This window comes from Eretmochelys imbricata, chromosome 2, assembly GCF_965152235.1.
Source record: "Eretmochelys imbricata isolate rEreImb1 chromosome 2, rEreImb1.hap1, whole genome shotgun sequence".
In the NCBI taxonomy this organism is placed as follows: domain Eukaryota; kingdom Metazoa; phylum Chordata; order Testudines; family Cheloniidae; genus Eretmochelys; species Eretmochelys imbricata.
The window spans coordinates 217099169-217121929 of NC_135573.1; the positions used below are offsets into that span (position 1 = coordinate 217099169).

Sequence of the window (22761 nt, forward strand, 5' to 3'; positions counted from 1 at the left end):
ATAAGTCATGTGTTCCAGACCCCTAATCATTTTTGTTGCCCTTCACTGGACTCTCTCCAGTTTATCCACATCCTTCTTGTAGTGTGGGGCCCAAAACTGGACACAGTACTCCAGATGAGGCCTCACCAATGTCGAATAGAGGGGGACGATCACGTCCCTCGATCTGCTCGCTATGCCCCTACTTATACATCCCAAAATGCCATTGGCCTTCTTGGCAACAAGGGCACACTGCTGACTCATATCCAGCTTCTCGTCCTCTGTCACCCCTAGGTCCTTTTCCGCAGAACTGCTGCCTAGCCATTCGGTCCCTAGTCTGTAGCTGTGCATTGGGTTCTTCCGTCCTAAGTGCAGGACCCTGCACTTATCCTTATTGAACCTCATCAGATTTCTTTTGGCCCAATCCTCCAATTTGTTTAGGTCCCTCTGTATCCTATCCCTGCCCTCCAGCATATCTACCACTCCTCCCAGTTTAGTATCATCCGCAAATTTGCTGAGAGTGCAATCCACACCATCCTCCAGATCATTTATGAAGATATTGAACAAAACCGGCCCCAGGACCAACCCCTGGGGCACTCCACTTGACACCGGCAGCCAACTAGACACGGAGCCATTGATCACTACCCGTTGAGCCCGACAATCTAGCCAACTTTCTACCCACCTTATAGTGCATTCATGCACCAGTGCTCTTAATGGCGTAAATTCTAGTGCAAATATGGCACAAGCAGTTTTACCATCATGTTGTCAAACCCTGTAGGTCTTTTCTAGAGTTTCCATCATTGCTGGCCCCACTGCTGAAAAATGGCTACAAAATTTCCTAGCATAGATAAATCCAAATAGTAGAAAAAGAGCAGTTTATTCATTGTGCCCATTCAGTCCTTGGAGTTTCTGCTGAAACTGCCTGTCTGGGAACCTGTGGTGATGGGAACCTCTGGTGTGCTCCTGCCACTGACTGAAATTGCCTGCTTATTTTACCCAGACCACTTTCAATTAAAACTGATATAAGCGAGACCTTACGAGTGAACTAGAGGTGAAAAGTTTAGTATCCTATTATATGCATCTGCAGAATTACCCTATCAAATTCCATTTGCTCAGTTATTTATGTATACAACTGTAATGTGAAGGAATTTTGACTGTACTTATATTTAAACTCAGGTTAATTTAACCATACCATAAAACAGTACATCAAGGACAGTTACAGAAGTTCTGTGAATAAACTATTGATCTAAATTCTTTTAAATATATAGGCATCATTTTCTACAAATGTGCTGTACTTGATGGAATAGGTCTCACTTTTTAAGGGCAGATTCTCCATGGATCTTGTACAGGTTCAGATTATTGGGTTATAGTCACCTGGCAGGGGATAGGGAGAAGGCAAGGCCCCGTATCCTTGTCCCTCCTCCATCCAAACAGCAGAGCTGGTCAGGCCTTAGAGAGGAAAGCTAAGGCAGCAATGTGGACCTTAGTGTGAATATAAATTTTGACTGATTGAAGTAGCAGAAGTGTTCCTTCAGCTGCATGGGTAGAGGTTGATGCTTATGTAGCTGATGGTTATGTGTACTATTCCTGATACCATGCGTGTATCATTGAGATTAATGGGAGTTTAGGCAGACCAATGCATGCAGGATCAGACCACCAATGACAATAGTATATCCTAATATCAAGAACTGTGACCACATTCTTAAAGACATCACAGTCATCATCCATCCACATATACATGAGGAATAGAAGGCATGACCCTAAACTACATGACAATTCTAAATATTTAAACATTTTTTCTTATTTTACTCTGTAGATCCACTTTTTTATGTAATGATTTCTTAGATGTACTTAGTTTCTATTCATGGCATTGTATGGTACTTTCTTTGATAGTAAGATAAGACACACACAGTCTTAAATTTTCATTTTACTGTCATTTTATTTTTACTAATGACTGATTTCCTCATTTTGTCTGAATCTGTTACCATTAGGCTTTGTACCATTTCCAGTTAGTTTTTTTTTAAAGGGATGTAAAAGGCTTCTTTATGGTATCCATTAACGTTTTTTGTATGTAAGTGGTATTATAATGATTGCAATTAAAATATTTCTACTGGTTTGAAACTTTTTACCGCCTATATATTTAGGGCCTGATCCAAATCCCAATGAAATCAGTGGGAAGACTCCCGCTAATTTCGATGAGCATTGGTTCAGGTCCATAATGGGGAATAATAGTAAAAAAGGCAGAAGCTTTGCTAAGTGTATGAAGATTGTTTCTTTTACATTTAGTCATTCAGACAATTATACACATTGGCCCAGCATTATAGAATGAAAAAATAAGCAATGTGGGGTTTTGTTCATGCTGGTTATTTAAAAAGAAAAGAAGAAAGAAGAAAATATCTCTCTTATAGAAATTTCAATTGTCATTTTGAAAAAGTTGTCCTGGGTCAGATTCAGAGCTCAGTTACACAGAATTACTGAGTTTTTTCTATACTAGCATAAGTGACCTCATATCAGAATCTGGCCCACTGTCTCCAATCAAACTATAGAAAACTACAGGAACTAATGACAGTTGCCTTCAGGAAACCATGTACTACTTATAGGAACCGAGATTATTTGCACATTAGTCATTGTTTCTTGAGATAAATTTCCGTGGTAAAATCATTAAGGAATTGATTAAGAACATTTTCTTCTGGCTGACAGCTTTTGGCTGACCGCCATGTTGCATTAATACAGAACACTGCAGAAGCATTCTTTGGTTGGGTTCTTTAAAGTAAAACACATAGGAGGTGATAGTTGTAACCAAATCCTTAATTTATCTACCCACACGGAATTATTGACCATCTCTATGGGACATTTGGTGTAAATAAGGATTTGTTACTGGAAGCATTGATTGAAAAATATAGTATTTTGTAAGCTCTTAAATATGATAACAAATGGCAATAAAAATTTCATAGTACTGGATTGTGAAAGCATTTGTAGGTAACAAGGTTTGCTATATATATTATCTTCCATGTCAGGATTGTAGTAATTCTTTAACATCATTCAGTGGACAGTGCTGTTTTAAGCTTCATGATTATAAAACTGATATAAAACAGATTAAAATTTGATTATTTTTATGCTGATTAAAGATCCTTTTTAATTCAGTCAATCCAATTCTTCTTCATGTTTTTCAGCTTAGCATTATGAGAGTGAACATCCTCAGTAAAACCTGGATCAGAATGGATGCCTTTGCATTTGTATGCCATAATATAGTTTCTTTTGGTGGACTGATTTAAAACACATCACTGTGTGTCCCATCACCTCCCAGTTGATCTGGAAGAGTAATGCATTGGTTTCTGTTAAAAATAAATTAATTAATTAATTAAAACTACATCTGGGTGATGCAATAAATCAGTGCTTTGTCCAAGAAGGTTCTAGATGGATTATAGACATGGTATGGAGGGGAAGCCTCAGGGTGTGGGGCAGAGGAATGCTGGAGACTGAACTCCCGCACCGTGCGGCTCCTGTGCCATGGGGCTAGTCTTGGCTCCCCATTCTGGAATTTGCAATCTAGTGCATGGGGTCACAACACCACTCATGTTTGGCCTGGCCACCCCTCTATCATGACCTGAGTGGTGCTGTGACCCCGAGTGCCAGGCTGCAGTGCCTGGAGCGAGTAGCCTAGCTCAGCCCCATGGGATAGGAGCCACCGCTGTGACTCGCTCTCTAAACTTCCCCTCTGCACTGATGCTGGGACTAGGATTGTGGTGCTGGGTGGAAGGTGGTGGTGTGGGTGTCAGTGCCCCCTCAGCAAGGTGAGGAGGAGACAAAAGCAGAGGAGGAAGAGGACACTGGCCTATGATTCTGGACACCCTCCTTGAATTTGGACCCTGGATGGGTTGCAAAAAAAAGACAACATTCAGTTAGTGGGTTACCTTAGTAAAAAGTTTGGGAACCACTGCAATCAGTCATGGATCCTAGTGTAGTGAACCTTTGCTTCTAATTTATCAAATGCTTTTGGAGACAGAGTTGCAGTTAATTAAGAATATGCTTTTTGCCTATATACAGAATTAATGTTGAGAAAGTATATAATGAAGTTTAGAATATTGTCCCATCTTTGACTGCAGGGTCACAAGTCCTGGGTGGGGAGTCGGTTACCTCGTCTCAAGCATTAATATGTGCTTTTCAAAAAAATATAGGGTGGGGGCTCTCGATCACATGGCTCTGCAGAGAGAACTGGATGTATTTGCGCTGGCCTAGGACTTCTATGGTTTTCGGGGGTAAAGCACCAATATTTTTGACTTTTCTACCAAAGCACAAATAGTTTAGCTGTGAAGTTCCCATTATGGACACTCCTGCATATGTTTTTGGTGGGATAACCCACATTTGCAGGTCGTGCTTGTTTTAGGCAGAGCTGATCAGTATTTCCTGATTGAGGCAAGGACCATCTTTAGTTCTATGATTGTGCAGCACCCACCAAAATGGGGACCTGGTTCTAAGTGGGGGCTTCTAGGCTCCATCCTAATACAAATAAAAAACAGTAACAATTGTGGAGAATTCTTTAAAACCTTCATTTTTAAAGGTAGTTAATTTGATGCTTTTCAACCTTTCCATTGTCACTTTAAATCATGCCATTGTGAAAACAAGTGAAAAAAGCATAATAGCATGATTTAAGAATGGATTATAAAACTGGATTTACAGCCTTATGGCTGAAATTCCTTGCTTTTGGGTGTATATTTTAAATCTCTTTTAATTCTTATTTTCTCCAGATGTTAGTGAAATAACTAGAATGGGTACTTAAAGTACAAATTTATACAAAATATATGCAAGAAAGATAATATTTAAATGTATACATTTGTGAATTAAATTAAATACTAATCAGTTCTGAAACCTTGTGCTAAATAGTTCAGGGGTGATATTCTCTCACTGGAGGCAATGAGAATAATTTATGTATATTCGGAGGAAAATATGTGTACAGACACAGAGAGATTTATGTTGGTGCTTTGTATTTATATTTCCTTCTATTTCAGCAGTTCTGAAACTTTAGCAACCCAAGGACTCCCATTTTGATTTAAATTTTTGGGGGACCCATAAGCCCCCCCCTCAGCCCCAAGTCCCACCCCCACTCCACCTCTTTCACCAAGGCCCCACCCCTGCCCCACCTCTTCCCGCCCCCCTGCTTACTCCATCGTCGCTCACTGTCCCCCATCCTCACTCGCTTTCTCCAGGCTGGGGCAGGGGGTTGAGGTGCAGGAGGTGGTGTGGGATGTGGGCTCTGGGAGGGAATTTGGGTGTAGGCTCTGGGGTGGAGCAGGGGGGTTGGATGCAGGAGGGGGTGTGGGCTCTGGGAGGGAGTTTGGATGAGGGAGGGGTGAGGGATGCGGGCTCTGGCCAGGTGGTGCTTACCTTAGGTGGCTCCCGAAAGCAACCGGCACATCTCTCGGGTAGCGGCTCCTAGGTGATGGGTCAGGGGGTCTATGGATGCTGCCCCTTCCCACAGGCACTGCCTCTGCAGCTCCCATTGGCCACAGTTCCAGGCCAATGGAAGCTGCGGAGTCAGTGCTCGGAGTGTGGGCAGTGCAGAGAGACTCTCTGCCCCACCCTTGGGCCCGCAGGGATGTGCTGGCCACTTCTGGGAGCGGTGCGGGGCCAGGACAGGCAGGGAGCCTGCCTTAACCCCACTGTGCAGTTGGAGTTTTAGTCCTAAAATCTCCTGGTTTGGCTTCAGTAGCCTCCCGGAGATAGAGGGAGGGGGAGGTGTTGAGTTGATCAGCGGAGTCCATGGAGTCCTTTGGGGACCCCAGTTTGAGAAATGCTGCTCTAGTCCATTGGGTATATACTGTATTTATGTTATTATCGCAGACTGTACGAATTTAAATTGTCTTAAGTGTTGTTGAGCTATGAAGCTGTGAAAATAATACGCTGATAGATGGAGAATATCAAAACAGCCTGTTATTTCTTCTGGCCTGACAAAGTTGAAATGTTGTTCTCATTTTTCCAGCATTAAACTGCCGATTGTCTGACCTTTCTTTCAGATTATAATTTGTGTTGAGTTCTGATGAGTGTAATATCTCTCTTTTTCTGCCAGGAAATATCTGATTTCACAAGATGACCACTGTGGTGGTAACTTGAAAAGCCCTAAAATAATATGTGTCATTTCATAATGGTGGTATTGTAATTACAACAGACTGAGTCATGAAGTGCTGTTTGGATATTAAAAACCCAAAAGAAAAACAGGAGAAAAACAAGTTCTAAATAATATATTGATTGTAATGACTAGTTTAAAGAAGGAAGGCCTGTAGAAAACGTGCAGGAATTTATAAACTATTTCCAAGGAAGAAAAGGTAAAAGTAAAATAATAATAATAATAATAATAATAATAATAATAAAAAGTAAAGCGCAAACATCTAGTCAGTTTTTTTGTGCTTTTACTGTACTGAATAGCTTGGATATTTGGAATAACAGGCATTGTTTATCAGTTTCTTCTGCTGCTGCTTCTTCTATGAGACATAGTTGAGCTAAATGCCTCAAAGTACAGATAGGACAAAATCCCACACCAAGAGCTTACAACATACAGTAGAACCTCAGAGTTACCAACACCTTGGGAATGGAGGTTGTTCGTAACTCTGAACAAAATGTTCTGTTTGTTCTTTCAAAAGTTTACAACTGAACATTGACTTACTATAGCTTTGAAACTTTACTATGCAAGAAAAATGCTGCTTTTAACCACCTTAATGTACATGAAACAAGCACAGAAACAGTTTTCTTGCCTTGTCACGTTTAACACAGTTGTGCATTTGCTTGTTTTGTGTGTGTGTGTCTCTGCTACTGCCTGATTGTGTACTTCCAGTTCCCAATGAGGTGTGTGGTTGACCAATAAGTTTGTAACCCTGGTGTTCATAACTCTGAGGTTCTACTGAAACAACTTGAGGCATTGAAGGAGAGTTATAAAACAATAGGCAAACAGCAAAAATGCTATATGGTTCACTTGAAGTAATCTGCCTGTAATTGTGAAGTAATTTGGGTTTCTTAAGTAAACATAACTAAATATGAATACACAATAATGAAAAATGTCTTTATTGACTCACTTCTTGCAGATGTCATGATAATGGGTCTTCAGGAGGGATGTGAACGAAGTGATGACAGCCACCTTAGACACTAAGCTCAAGACCTTATCTCTTTCACCAACAGAAGTTGGTCCAATGATAAAGATATTACCTCATCCACCTTGTCTCACTAATCTAGCAAAGCACTTAAGCACATGACTTCAATAGAAATACCTATATGCTCAGAGTTACATATGTGTTTCAGTCCTTCACTGGATCAGGGCTTTGCAACCCAGTTCAGGAAGGATTCTTCTATGCATAGGAGTGACATGGGAAAGGGTTAGATTCACAAAAGGTCATAGGTGCCTAGAAAATCACTGGGATTCATAAAGCCTGAGTTAGGCACCTAGGCTCTCTATACAATGTCTGGGTAGAAAGAGGCTCTGAAGAATAGTATTCACAAAACCCAGCATGCTGACCAGGGATCTGCCTAAGCTAGCCAATGGGAGATGCTGACAACCCTGTCACGGTGTTAAGCACCTAAGCCTAGGTTGCAAGGAGGCACCTATCTCTGTTTGGGAACCACAGTGAGGAACATTCTCTTGAAGATAAGGGCTTTAGCTTCTCCCTCCCCCCACCCCCCCACAATAAATGCAGGAGAAAGAGGAGGTGGAGGAGGTTGTGGTGCCTCCCTTATAACTTTTAGCCCAGTGGTTAGAGGACCTATCCAGGATGTGGAAGACCGAGGTTCAATTTCCCCCTCTGCTTGGTGGAGAGAAAGATCCTGCCTGAAGCAGCAGTGCATGCTTAGAGGCAGAAACTTGGGTGCCTAGGTAACTTTTACAGTAAAAACATAGTTGCCACATAATTCAAGGTGCCTACAGGTTGAGTGGGTTGAATGCCTGTGATGCCCAATGTTGGATTTTGATGCCTAAAGTAGCAGTTAGAAACCTAAGGCCTTTTGTGAATCCAGTCCTTGGCACAAGAATTTAGGCCAAAATGTTCAAATTAGGGTGCCTAATGTTAGGCTCCTAAATTCATATTTAGGTACCAAAGTAAAAATAGTTTTCAAAGGTATTGAGCATCTGGAGCTCCCGTTGAAGTCAATGAGAATTATGGAAGATCAGCATATCTGCAAAATCAGGCCATTTTTAGACAGCTGCCTAAATGTGGATTTAAGAGCCTAACTTTAGGCACTCAATTGAAAACATAAGCTGTAGAAATTAGTGGAATACTACCAGCATTTTGGGAACTGTTCTCCAATGGCCACCTTTGTTCTGATCTTCCCTATTCTTTCCTTTATATGTTTTTCCTCAAATCTGAATAATTCTGACTATCGAGATCCTGAATCCAAATCTAGTTCAAATTCAAATATCAGACTTCATGCACATCCATAGGAATTAGTTAAGACTGGTTTAAATTCAGTGACACTCCATGGCCTTTCCTGGATTCTGTTATCCCACTTATGTGAGGGATTTGTGGTTTATTGTAGGGGAAAAAACCTTGCACCCAGTCAATAGTTACAGTAAAGAGGCATGTGAAAGTTTTTTGTGCCTGCAGCTGCTCTGGTTGCCTGTATCTGATGGATTTAAAAGCTAGGTAAATGCCCAGTAATGAAAAAACAATATGGTTATAGTCCTCCATCAAATTAAAAAAACAGATTGCATTTTCAGAGGAATGGTCTATAAAACATGTATGGCATAGTTCCTGTTTTTCAAAATTATGTAAGAATTTTCCTAATTTTGGTCAAAGCAAGTTTTATGCAATCTCTGTTAAACTTTATGGAATTTCTATAACATTTTATAGAAACTAACTGGAGTAAGTCTATCTCTAGAATATTCTTTAATATATTTTTCTCAGAGAAATTCTGTAGAGTATTTTGGTTTGGCAAAACCTGTTGTCACTGGGATATTGTCTAAATCTTTTGCATCAGAATTTGAGGTACCTTACAAAATAATTTATTAGTGTTTTTGCCAAACATTTTTATAAATACATTAGAAATTTTCAAGTGATAGGTTTCTAACTGCTACTTTGGAGCAGCACTGTGCCTTTTGTTTCCTTATAGCACCATCAGCACTTTATCTTTCCTCACCTCATTCTGTTTAAAAGTGGCCTTTTGGCCTGATAAATTGATCTGACTTAGTCCCATGCCTACAATTGATTTTATTCTCAATGGAACTGTCATCAAACTTTCTTTTTCTTTTTTAACCAAGATGACATGTGATTGGTTTATTTGATTGTAGAAGGCAACCGTGCTTGGTTATGATCAATACATTTGTGTTCACTGCTCCTGATCGTTCTCAATATGACTACATTAACAAATGAACCCTGAAAATGTTCCAGCCCCCTGTCAAACTGTGCAGCAGAAACCTATTCCCATTCGGTAGGAAATGCTGTGCTGTTGTAGTGCAGTGGGTATTTTCTGGGAAAACATTTATGATACCACTGTATTAAATGTGCTGTGGTATAAATTTTGATTATAGGAAGTACTGTGGTAGAGTCATTACAACATTTTAGCATTTTTTTACGTTTTAACAATATCCACTGTAATAGTAAATTCAAATTCTAAATATTTTCTATTGATAATAAATGTTATCAAATATACTTTATGTCAGTGAATATTAGGTGCTAACAGAACAGGGAAAAAGGTCAGTAAATGTAACATCCAGAATAAAAAGAGGAATTTTCCCTTTATTTTTTAAGTTTTCCTTTTGTAATATCTACACTGAGTTTTCTCAGTCCATTAAGGTAGCATGCCCAGCCAGCAATGCCAATTATTAAATTGGCTGAACTACACTGTAAGTGACATCAGGTCATGTGATAGCAATACTAAAATGGGCCCTCAGTATGTGCAATATGGTCACTCAGCGTGTGCAAGTTTATAAGGTAGAGAGGCCAGTTATCATGGCACATCAGTAGAGCTGAAACATTCTTTTTTCTAAGAGACATCTACATGACCTCCAAAAGCTGTGTTTAGTTTTCAACTCATGTACTACACCCTAGGCAGAAGTAGGGTACAGTTAGAAATTGACAGTGAAAAATAAGAGACAGGATTAATTAGTAAAAATAAATGTTTAAAAATGGAAACCAGAAAATGTCCCGGTGTTCTCACTGGTAACAAGAGAAAGGGAAGAGAACATTTTCCTCTTCTCCCATAGGAGAGAATTCAAGGATGAATGAGGTGTTTGCATTTTCAAGGGAAAAAATTTAGTCCCCTCTGCCCCCAGCTGAATACCTGAGGATATTGCATTTTTAAAATACATTTCTGAGTTAACATAGTTATGGGAAATTATTTTTTTCCTGTTGTTGCTTAATCTGCCCTCCCTACATATGTGACAGATGGCACTGCATTTTACATCTAAAAATAATTATTTGGATGGGGGGGATACTGTTCCTCTCCCTGTTTTTATCCCTCTGTGTCAAGTTAGAGGCTGTATCTACATCACTGTAATCCTGATAGATGACTGTAATATAAATGGAGATACATATGATCTCCCGTTACCAAACATTACAATGGGATTACAGGAAGCATTAATATTGTATCCCAGAGTGTGGGTTAATTATTTTTAACCCATTATAGCCTAAGTATACATTGGAATTTAGTCCTCTCATTTTCAATAATTTTATGAGGAAATATGAGTTTTTAAATGTTTTCCTGATGCATTTTTAAGATTGTCCCCATATTGCTTTCATGATTTCATCTTTCTGAGAAGGTATTTTTCTTTGGACCTGTTGGTTCCTGTGACTATTATGCATAGAGGGAGTCCAGAGCTAGTGCAGAAGGGAGAGAGTAGTTATTATGGAGAATGCCATCTTTATAGAATACTCTTCTGGTTCTCCATTATACCTCTCAGTAGCCCCTCTTCCTGAGTATCCCAGGATCAGAACTTTGTGTAGATTCAAGGACAAGGAAGCAGAAGATGGAGCTATGGAGTAGTCTATCTCTGAGGCATACTTCTCCTTCAGACCCCGTACATTTCTGATCAGCTATCTGGGATGAAATAACTCCTTCTGGCTCCCCTCTGTAGCTGCTGATGTGCAGCGATGTGAGGAGATTAGCAAAAAGAAGCTGTGCTGTCAGCTGGGACTAGGGTGAACAGATGTCCAATTTTATAGGGACAGTCCTGATATTCAGGGCTGTGTCTTATATAGCTGCCTAATACCCTCCACACCCTGTCCTGATTTTTCACACTTGCTATCTGGTCACCCTAGCTGGTACTGAGGTGAGGACAGTAGGGTTACTGTGGAGAGGCTGCAGAAAAGAGCAAAGGTTCTGGTAGATATCTCTGAGTTAGGGATAGATTTCTGCATAGATTCTTGAATTTTGCAAGACCACACCACTTGCACAGCTCACTAACTAACAAGAGAACCTTCTCAACAACAACACACAACCACTTGCTCCTGTGTTTAGTGAAGCCTCTTCCATAGTCAGCCCTGCTTCTTCCTTCCCTTAGGAAGTAGCCAGGTCTGGTAGGTTTTGAGCTCCACCTACCTTTGCCTTTCAGTTGTTTCTGCCTGGTCCTTGAATCCAGTATCATAGAAAAGGGAAGAGGTTTTTGTCTGACTCTTTCCAGGTTGCCACAGATAGGTATTATACTGTCATTATGAATATTTATTTTAAAAGGGAGAAAGCAACCATATTTGATTTTCTACAGTTACATTTTAAAAACAGTAGAAGGCCCAATTGCATATGCACAGTCGTGCATGTGGTCTGGTATTTGCACATGTAAGGGACAAGTTAAGTGACTCTGTGGTCATTTCTGTATGCAGTTCCTGGTTTGTGTGGGCAGTCATGGTAACTGTGTGCACAAGATGCACTGGATACAGTTCCATGTGTGTTTGTGTGCACAACTCTCCTATTTAAAAACATTCATCTCTATTCACTTTATTAAATTAGTATTTTGAAAATAGTGTCCCAAAGTATCATATTTCTTATTTTGCTAAGAATATATAAGAAATAATAATATAAGAAATTATTTTTATTGTCTTTTATCAAAACATATGCATTTTTAAAAAGTAAAGGACTCTTCTAATAGTAGTGTTAAGCTCTGTTTTGAAACAAGAATCAGAGTAAAGTTGCAAATAAACCATTAAACCAGCTGATCTCAATACAACGATCTTTTCATTTAATCTATTAGAGAAACATTCTTAGACCTCAGCATCACCAACAGATATGAGAAACATTTGAATAGTGCCATTGAAATCAATGCCATTTCTACTTAGCCTTCTTAAAAGAAAATGACTTCACGAATATTAACTATCAACTAATTAAGACGTAATTAAATGCAAATACTACTTAACAGAAGTAATTGAGAGAGAGGCCTGTGGTTAGGGAATTAGTAACTGATTTAATACACACAGCTAACAGCATCACCTAAGCAATAAATTGGACTGCAAGAACTACTGTAGCTGATAGTGATTGCAAATGCACTGTAGCTGTTTTGTAAATTGCTGTGTAATGCCACACCTTGAAGATCCTCAGTTTTACAAGAATTATGTTAAGAAATCAATGCAGAAAAGCAATTAAATTGTATGAACCTACTAGATTCTTATGATTCCTATGGTAAAGAAAACTAAAATGAATCAGTTTCTTATTAGTTAGTAAAACTCCTATGAGTAAAATTCCTACCATGCTCCAAGTCATGCTGACATTTGGGAATGGACACCCACTAGAACTATACCAGTTTGCTGATAGATTTTGCTCATCTTCCACTTGAAATGTATTGTCCCAGTTCAGCTGTGACTTTCCCTCTCTTTTTTTTGCATATATTTGTACAGAATAGTATCAAATCTATGTTTCTGCTGTATTACTGTGGAGAAATTTTAAAGGACACTAATTTTCAACTTACGGGAAAAATACAAAGAAATAATATCCACTAACTTGTCATCCAGGGATCACTGAAAACCAGGGAGGCAATCAGAGTACAATGTATAGAACATATATATTTTAGTCAATGATCCACAAAATTTCTGAAAATTGTCAGTGCATGTCAGAGAGAGAGAGAGATTCTTCCATGTCATACAAGTGGTCATTCAAGAACTGGAATAGAAAAGAATTTCACAGAGAAAAATAATAGTTTTGCTCTTATTAATAGGACTCTCCAATTTTGTTATATTGATATTAAAGCTGCCTTACAGTCTCTCTGATCTTTAGACAGAAAAATAGGAGCAAATATTGTCCAGAGCTTATAAATGGTGCTGAGGTAAACAGAAGATTGTATAGTTCTTTGTATGACAACCAAAAATATTTACTACAAGGAAATTATTGAATTGGTAAGAGCAAAAGAGCAAAAGTTCAGACTTGGCTTCATGGGCTGTTTTACCTCCAAAACTCCTTCTTAAAAAGCTGGTATGTTCAAGAGGACTATAAATAATGACAAATTGCAGGTAAATGTCTTTTGTTCTGTCTACAATGGTTTATTTGATTAGGTTTCCAGCGATTAACTTCTCTACTACCCTTACAGAATGAAAACTGGGTCAGCTTCTGTTGGTAGTGCATGGATTTTAATTAGAGACATGTAGGGAGAGAGAGAGTGCCTTCCTCAGTCAATACTATATAAGAAAAAAGGTGAATTGACTAAGGAACCTTCAGTTTCAGTGTGAGGTGTGTTTCATTCTAAATTTTCATTCAGTGCCCCAGAGGAAGTCAGAGTAAGATGGGGGGAAAGGAGATAGCAATGTGCTTTTGTCTCTAGCAGCTGTCAGGTTCATAAAAGGGCAGAAATAATTTTTAACGTGCAAAATAGTATGGACTTCTGTTCTTTACAATGCATTTGTCACAATTTTAATGTACCTCTCTCTCTTCCCTATTAGTCATTATTGGCTGCAACAGTATGTTTTGGAGGGAAAGATTAGTGTGAGGCCCTGGTCTACACTTAAATGTTAGCACTTACACTGCTATGTCACTTAGGTATGTGAAAAATCCACACCCCTGAGCAACATAGGTAAGCCTACCTAACCCCCAGTGTAGGTAGTGCTATGTCAACAGAAGAATTCTTCTGTTGACCTAGCCGCACCTCTCAAGGAGATGGAGAACCATCCTGTCTACACGGAAGCACTACATTGGCGCAGCTATAACACGGCACCTGTGCCGCTGTAACAATTCAAGTCTAGCTAAGCTCTCAATTGTAAATACAAAGCCAGAATTTTATGATTTCCAGTACTAGACATGAAGGGTTTTTCCTCTTCTAGAGAATTTTGGGAGAATCTAAACACTGGTATGAAAGCTAGGAAATGGTAGCTGTCAAGCATCTCATACTGTGTATTGGTGGTTTTTGTAATCTATATAATTACCCATTCGAAATTAAACTGAAAAGCAGCTATATCTAAGACAAGATCTTTAAAGGTGAAAGTCTACTGTGCTAATTCAGGTTTGTTCCCAATTTGTAGTGATTTCCCATATTTTATTTTATTTTTACCTGCCTTGCTTGAACTTTCCCTTATGTTGTGTGCTTTTTGTTTGGTTGGTTTCGGTTTTTTGTTTTGTTTTGTTTTTTTCCAGAGTAGTGTGATAACTATTCATTAGCACAGTGGTTTATTACATCATTATAATCCCACTTTGACATGCTTATAACTTTCTGAAACAAAACTCACATTTTGGTTTGAAATTTCCCTTGTTTGCTCTCTCTGCAGAGGTGAGGCAGGAAAACATTTTTTGGACAATTCTGAGTTACAAGAGGGTAAAAAATGCATTGTTCCCACTTAAAAATATAATCACATTCTTCTCCCTGTAGGAATACTTCAAAAACTTTGAAAATATGGCATTTAAATAATCCTCAGTGAGGATTTATATGGTTTGCTAAATTTGATGAGGGGTGGGAGAAGGAGTGTTAAAAATAACGTTAGCAGTACATTAAAATCAATTGAGGAAACATTGCAGAAACTTCTACAAGATTACATATGTAGACAGGTTTATCTCCACATCTAAGTTAAGGGCCAGACTGTACTGGATGGGCACAGAGCACACTCTGCAGCTGTGTCCCACATTACACCCCTAGCCAATTTGCGGTCAGTGGTTGGCTCGCTGTGAGGATGTTAGGAAGGAACCAAGAACTGCAGTTATGCCCATCTGTTGCATCAGAACTCAATAAAGAGAGATGGCTCCTTCTGTCCCTGCCCACTATACACATACAAACAAGGGCCAGGCACGATCTTTCCCTAGACGCGGTCTGTCTTTATAGGGAAATTACATTGTGTTAGAACAAGGCCCTGAGGACTCATAGTAACTAGCACTATATAAACTTTGTAGTAGGAATTGTTTTTAACATTGTGTTGGCTGCTTGTGATTCATCCTACGGTATACCACACAAATTTATATCACAAATTTAAAAAGGATGGCCCTGTCTACACTGAACATTTTATATCATGTTAATTACTATATTTCCTCAGGGTCATGTTCTAACATGCTGTAACTTCTGAGTATAGACAATCCCTGAGGGTATGTCTACACTGCAGTGTAAACCTGGGGTTAGTAGAACTTAAGTTAGGAGACCCTGGGTTTGTTAACCTAGGGCTTGAGTGTCTACACTTATATATAGCCACAGGTTAGGAACCGTTGAACCCTGAGTCCCAGCCTGGGTCTCCCATGTCTACATTGCGTTATGCAGGCCCGAGTCCAACCGCCCATAGCCTAGACACACTTCCAAAGTGTGGCCGTTCTAGCCCTTTGTTTGTGGTGCAATAGGAAAACTTGACTGTTCACCAAACTTGACTTCCAGAGGACAAAGAAAGTCGACCGATGGGATTTGGCAGACTCCCAGAGTACGAGTCCATTGAGGCTGCATCTACACTGAGAAGCAATAGGTATGTCTACATCGCAGTTAGACACCCATGGCTGGCTTGTGCCAGTTCTTTCAGGCTCATGGGGCTCAGGCTAATGGGCTGTTTAATTGTGGTGTAGACATTCTGGCTTGGGCTGGAGCCTGGGCTCTAGGACCCTGTGAGGTGGGGAAGATCTCAGAGCTCGGGCTGCAGCTCGAGCCAAAACATTTACACCCTGATTAAATAGCCACACAAGCCTGAGTCAGCAGGCATGGGCCAGTTGCGGGTTTTTAGTTGTCGTGTAGACATACCCAATAAGGCTTGAACCCGGAGTCCCAGCTTGACTCAGGCTTGGACCTTCCAGGACTATGGGCTCCTGGGGCCCTGGCCGAGCCCTGGGTTAGCATGAATTGTGTGTAGATGGAAGGGAGGTTAGGCTTGAGCCTGAGTTTGAACCATGAGCTTACATTTCAGTGACGATGTGCCCTAAAGGTACGCCTACAAAGGGTAAAAGACCCACGGCCATGGCTGACCTGGGTCAGCGGACTTGCCCTGGTGAGGCTAAACATCACTGGGTAGATATTCAGGCTCAGGCTGGAGCCTGAATATCTACACAGTGATTTTTCAGCCCTGGAACATAAGGACCTCGAGCCCAAGTCAGCTGATCCATGCCAGCCGCAGGTTTTCTATCCCTGTGTAGACATACCCTAAGTGTCTAGTTGTATGAGTTAATTAACTCCACTGATAAAGCTTGTGAGCTCTGCAAGTCAGATAACTGAAGACTAGAGAGCTACCAGCTCCACCTGCAAAGCCAGAGGAGCTTATAAACTCTATGAGCTGAATACTTGTAAAGCTTCTATTTTCTTTCCTTTTTTCTTCTCTTCTCATCTTTTCTTTAAAATGCCCATAAGACATTTTATGCAAAATCTATATTAATACTTAACTACATTTGTAGAGTTGGCATAACAAAAAATTAGAAAATGCAAAAACTAAGGTTCCAACAGAAATGCTAATTCAGTGGCTTTGTGTAGATATGCTTTGTGTATACTGTACACATAGAGGCCATATTCTCACTCTAGCAGCACAAAGCAAAGCTTTAAAGTTGTCCTAAGTGGCCAATTGAGGATCTCCTTGTGTAATTGAATCCCCAGGTGCCACAGAGCGAACTCCAGATATTGTTGCTCTGAAAGCATTTTTGGAGAGATCTTGGTTGGCATCTGCTCCACTCCAGCAATTGCTAGCTGTTGCAATGGCCTCGTGGGGGCCACCATAGGTGAATGTACTTTTATAGTAGTCCTTAGGTTGCCCTGGAAATTGTGGAAGGGCAAAGATGGTATAAAGTTGCCTTTGCCATCCCTTTTCCCCTCTCCCACCAGATCCTGCACTGAGTGCAGGTTTGCCATTCCCAAGGATTGGGACCTGTATGTGTAGTAAAATATGTTGCATTGTATGTCCAAAATATATGCCATAACTCACCCAGCATATGTAGTGCTTTTGAATTACCATTGTTTCTGAATCCTTAATTTTGCATTTCCTGATTTCTTATGATTTTAAACATAGGCTAAAAAATGCTTGAATGCAGTATTTGTGCATTTAATACATCAAATTTCCAGCCATAGCATTGTGACCTTAATCAACCTTCCTATTTTAATATTTCATTACATTTGTTTAGTCTCTATTTTTTATTAAGTAAGAAATAGCAGTTTTTGTATCAAGCCCATGTTTCCTGTGATCTACTTAACAATCACATCTGTTGTACCTCAGAGGAGGCCATCATATGACACTTCCAAGAAGTGTAGAAATCTCAAGATACCACCTTTTCTTCTTTTACAGCCTCAGAAGCACAAGTACAAACATTAGGGACTGACTTCAACCTATTTGGACTCTAACCAGTGCCAAGGCACAAATCTGTACAATGTTAATTTCTAGGCTGGATTGTATGAGGTTTTGTTTGATGAACTTCGGCACGCGGCCAGACAGATTCTTGCAGACCTGAGGCTTCCACAGTCTACAGTATTTATGACTGTATGATGATTACATTTTGTGATAAATAAAAATTGTTTTGTTGACATTTAAAGCTCTCCAGAAATTTCATCCAGTTTATTGCAGTGACTGTTTGACTGTATGCATCAAGTTGTTAGGTTCTTGCCATTCAGGAACTCTGGTTGATTGCTAGACATGGGGCCAAGGCTCAGGTTTTCGTTTTCCCTGTGGAATGCTTCTGTTCCTATTGTACTTTAATCTTAGAGGAATGTTAAGTTGTCTTAACAACTTTATTGAGTCCAGTAAAGGTTTTACTTTACATTTGGGCTTTACAAATAAAGGGCCAAATGTTCCTCTACCTGCCATCCCATTTGCTTCAGGCAATTTTTATAATGCACCTCGGCATGCACTGTCTTAATAGAGCTGGTTTTATTATACTGTCTTCAGTGTCCTCGTTTAGAGCCTGCTTTGGGAGTGCAGTAAAAGGGGTTGTTGTGCTAAATAACATCACATGGAAATTTACTCTGATACTTATGAGCACGAAGCCTATTCTGCTGTAGCAAGAGTTTGCCATTCACAGGGTGCAGCTGATCTGTATAAGTCTGACTTGTTGGTCTAAAAAAAATAAAGTGCTCCTTGCCGGTTGGGCCAGCTTCAGGTGTGGTGCTGGCACGTCCACAAATGGAGGGTGTCAGTAGCAGAAACTATGCCCAGAGGAAGCTTGTAGTGATGTCATCCGTCACCCTTCCACTGGGAGCTGGCATGACATTGCCTGGGGAAGAGCGTGAGGTTGAGATTAGGAAGACCACTGATGGGGTACTTGTAGAGCCCAAGCAAAGACTAAATCACCTCTTGACACTTGTGGACTCCTTGAAGAACACAGCCTGGCCTTTCCTGTGGTAAAGAGTGAATCCCTTCCACCCCTCCTGGGCACAGAAGCTCTTTCACATGCAGTTTGCACCTCCCTGCACCAGAAAATGAATCTAGCTGCGCATCTGCATTATACATTATATCATAGAAATATTGCCCAACTAGGTAGGCACTTTTTAAAAAATAGGAGCTGTCACTCAAAGCTGAATTTTAATGAAAGTCAGCTAATTTATGAGAGTTTAAGTATCATGCAAATAAAGGAATAACATTAAAGGAAAATAGAAAAAAAGTTGAAAACATAGGAAAGTAAGTTAGGAAAGAGTTAGTAAAAGGAGCTGTAGAGGGAAGGAGCCAGAGCCTACTGAAGGAGGTTGTGGAGTAAGAGAGGGTTGTGTGAGGCCTTTTACAAGGATGGGTTCCATTGAGATTGCCAAGTGACTGTCATGGAGCCTGATGGGTTGATTTCAAAGGTTCAGATAATTTAGATAAGCACCCAACCTTTAGAATACTTATACAAAATGAGCCTCAGAACTTCACATGTCACAAACTCTGTCAAGTAGAGGTTTGAGGTTTTGCCTGTTGTGACTTGAGAACAAGTGTGAATAAAGGATTTGACAGGGATGAAACTGGGAGACAATAGTGCACCCAAAACAAAACAAGCCCCCTTCACTGCCCCATTTTAGCAGGAATCTATTTTTAACCCTATGTCATATTATAGCATTCATTAACAATGCTGAGAGTAACAGTATGCCATTGTAAAAACTCTGATTTTCAGGCATTTATCTTTTCACACAAATATTTTTTAAAGTTTGAAACTCAATGTGTACATTCCTGGCCTGTGACAGAGAGGCTTTAAGATTCATGTAGTCTCTATTTAGCTGGCTTCTTAATGGTTCAGATTATTTTTATTCTTTTTTAGTAATAAAAGGCTAACTTTGTGCTTGGGAGAAAGCAAATTTTTGTAGACTTGTGATTATCAGTACCCACAGCTCCCACTGACTTAACCTTTGACAATAAGGTCATCTGTTATTAATATTAACTGGAGTCTTCACTGCTGAGACATAAAGAGCATAGTAACTATTTTTTACCAAATATTTTGTTGTATCAAGGACTAAATTCATAGGAAATCTTGATGTGAAATTATTTCATTGACATTAGCTATTAAACGTTTGATCGAATGGAATGGAATGGACTGTCTTAGTCAGTTTCATCGAGAGTGTACATATTTCAGTGAGATCTCAATGGATGAATAATAATGCCATAGAGTTTTTTCTATGCTGACATTTGATATTACAGGGATTCCGAGACAGCTATTTTAAAATGCTCAGCACAGTACAAACAAGAGAAATGAAAGAAGCAAACTGTAGTATGTTAAAGTGGCATTGACAGGCTGTGATCTTTCCATCTCGGTAAAGTGTTATAAATGGTGAATGGAACCTCAGAAATCCATCCTGTGTAGTCCCCAGAATTATTGAAAGTGATTTCTATAACTAGGTTCTCATTCTTTGATGCATGCACATTATGGTGACAAGACCATGTCTCTAGAAGACTCATTTTGGCCCCAAACTGCTTAATCCCTGGTTTTCCTCTGCTATTTAGTTAGTGAAACCTTTTGGTACCCATTTACTCATTTGGCAGTATTCATGTACCTTGTCCCTGGACTTCATTCTTCACAACACTGTGGAGCCAGGAGCCTCCATCCATTTACACCTCTCTGTACTGTCCTTTGCCTAAATAGCTTCTGTGTTTTCCTCAGTGGTAAAGTTGGACTTCTTCTCAATAGCTGGTTCAGCGTACAGGGCTGTGCAATGAAGCCCATTCTTTTCAAGTTCACTAAAAGACCTCCAATGAAGGATTTGTTTACAAATCTTACACAGAAGTAATGATAGAGAATCTAGATCTAGAATAAGATCATTCAAGATAGATCTTCGACCCAATTACTTGTTGCAGTGTTCCTTATTGTAAATTAACTAGTGTTTTGTCCATTGGGTAGTTGTAGATTCCTAGTTTTAACTGTAGCACTTAATTTCCTTCCTGACATTAAATGTAATCCTGGTATTGGTGCTCCAGCCCCTACTCCCTTAAAAAAAAATTCCATTAATGAGACTTTTTAAATTCCATTAATGAGACTTCTAACCATATAATTAGATGTGCACCTCAACTTGACCCAAGAGAACCCCAAAACATCTGTGGCCGAGCCAGAGACAGATGTTGGCCCTGCTAATTAACAAAGAGCTTTTAGAACCAAATAAGGAGCTTTGTTCCCATCCTGCTTAAACACTTTACACATTCTGACACCCAAATTTAATGCAAAGTTGGGGTTGTGTTTTTGTTTTTGACTGAGTTGTGCATATTAAAACACAGGGACTGAGAAAACTACATGAACTGAAAATTAAGATTTTTTTTTTCCCCTGAAACCTCTGGAAATTGAGGCTGCTCACTTGCCTGGACCTAATATACTTACATTGTTTGGGTATATAATATATTTTGTTCATGTGTATCATATATTCATGATTTTTTTACAGTTGCTATGACCCACACCCATATCCATTTCAGCAGAGTTCAAATTCTGCTACATAAGTACATTTGAGAATTGTGGCATGTTCTTTTAACATCAGGCCATAGAAGACCGTCATTCTGATGGGTAATCTATTTACTTTGTTTTTACACAGCAACAGAATCTAATTTATTTGTGTGCCCATCTGGGCTAGATTGCTCATTTTAAGTTAATTTAACAATGATAGACTGCTACTGGCCTTTTCTTTCCCAGGAGAAGAGGTTGACAGACAGCTGTGTAGAGATGCTATCTATCCAATTCCCATTGTCTGTGAAGTTCCATGCCCAAAGGATTGTGTAATCAGCATGTGGTCTGGATGGTCGTCCTGCTCTCACACCTGCTCAGGCAAAACCACAGAAGGAAAACAGATGCGAGCCCGCTCTATTCTGGCATATGCAGGTGAAGGTAAGGTTGCCTACTTCAGCAGTCTTTGTATTTGGTTCTGAATTGTTAATTAACTTAACAATGCTGAAATAATTCAGTGATCAGAGAGAGCAGATTAGTACAGTGCATCCTTTCTTTTAAAATAAAATCCATTATTATTCAATTAGAAAAGTCTGTAATGTTAATTTTTAGTACAGGGTTTTTTTCTTTCTATTATTTTAATGAAATGGTTATTTGGTGTTTTTCTTTGCTTTAAGCAATATTGATTAGTCTTTTTGTCTTTGTACAAGTGTATCTTTCTTTTCTTATTTTAAATGCACTTTTTTGCTATTCTGCATTAAACCAGGGAAATGATTTACCATAAACAGACTCCAATGCAAGATATCTACAGGTCTTTTGTAGTCCTACATTATGCCTAACTTACTGCAAACACTTAAGCATAAGAATAAGTGGATCAGAGTTTTAGTGCATACAACAGATAAATTGCTTTTCCATATCCACAATCAAAGTTGTTGTTATTATTCATAATAATAATAATTTGCATGTATGTAGCATCCTTTCCTGGAACTGATCCTGCAGATTTTTACTCGTGTAAATAATCCTGTTCATGCAAGTGCTCTCATTGCCTTCAATTTGTGTACAGTATCTGGTGCTAAATAAAAAACAAGATAAGTGAATATATACATAAAGAGAGCAGGTCAGAGAGAAGAAGATAAGGGTTTCAGTGACAGGTTCATGTGTCTGCTCTGATGGTTCTGCACACTTCTTGATAGGTGTATTGTTTTAAATATGCATTGTGTTTTAGAAAAAGGACTATCATATATTTGTGTCAAATGCTGCCTCGTCAGGCATACAGGCATCTAACTGGCACACCACGTGCTACACAGTGTTGGACAGTCAGAGGAAATTTGGGCCAAGAATGCTGGCACAAACCTTTATTTTTTCTCTCAGATTAAAAACTAAATTAAAGTCGGGCTAAGTTTGAGACTGCATCTCAGTGTCCTAAGGGTAAAAGCATTATGGGGATGTTGTAATTGTGTCAAAACCAAGCATTACATAGCCAAGAAATTTGGCGTTAAAATTAAACTTAAGAGAAATCCAAACATGCACAGGTTTGGAAATATTCAGTTAACGCCCTCAAAATACCTTAACTCCCCCTAGGAGTGATGCTGTACAATAACCATACAACTATGTTTTACGTACAAT

At 39.4% G+C, this 22761-nt stretch overlaps 1 protein-coding gene across 1 annotated transcript in view; it reads left to right on the forward strand.

The window, feature by feature from the left end:
- Nucleotides 1-22761, forward strand: part of THSD7A (thrombospondin type 1 domain containing 7A) — a 332730-nt gene that overhangs the window by 201704 nt on the left and 108265 nt on the right. The window contains exon 8 of the mRNA XM_077809385.1: nucleotides 21385-21576. Coding sequence (XP_077665511.1) covers nucleotides 21385-21576 — 192 coding nt within the window. The remainder of the gene's footprint in view (nucleotides 1-21384; nucleotides 21577-22761) is intronic.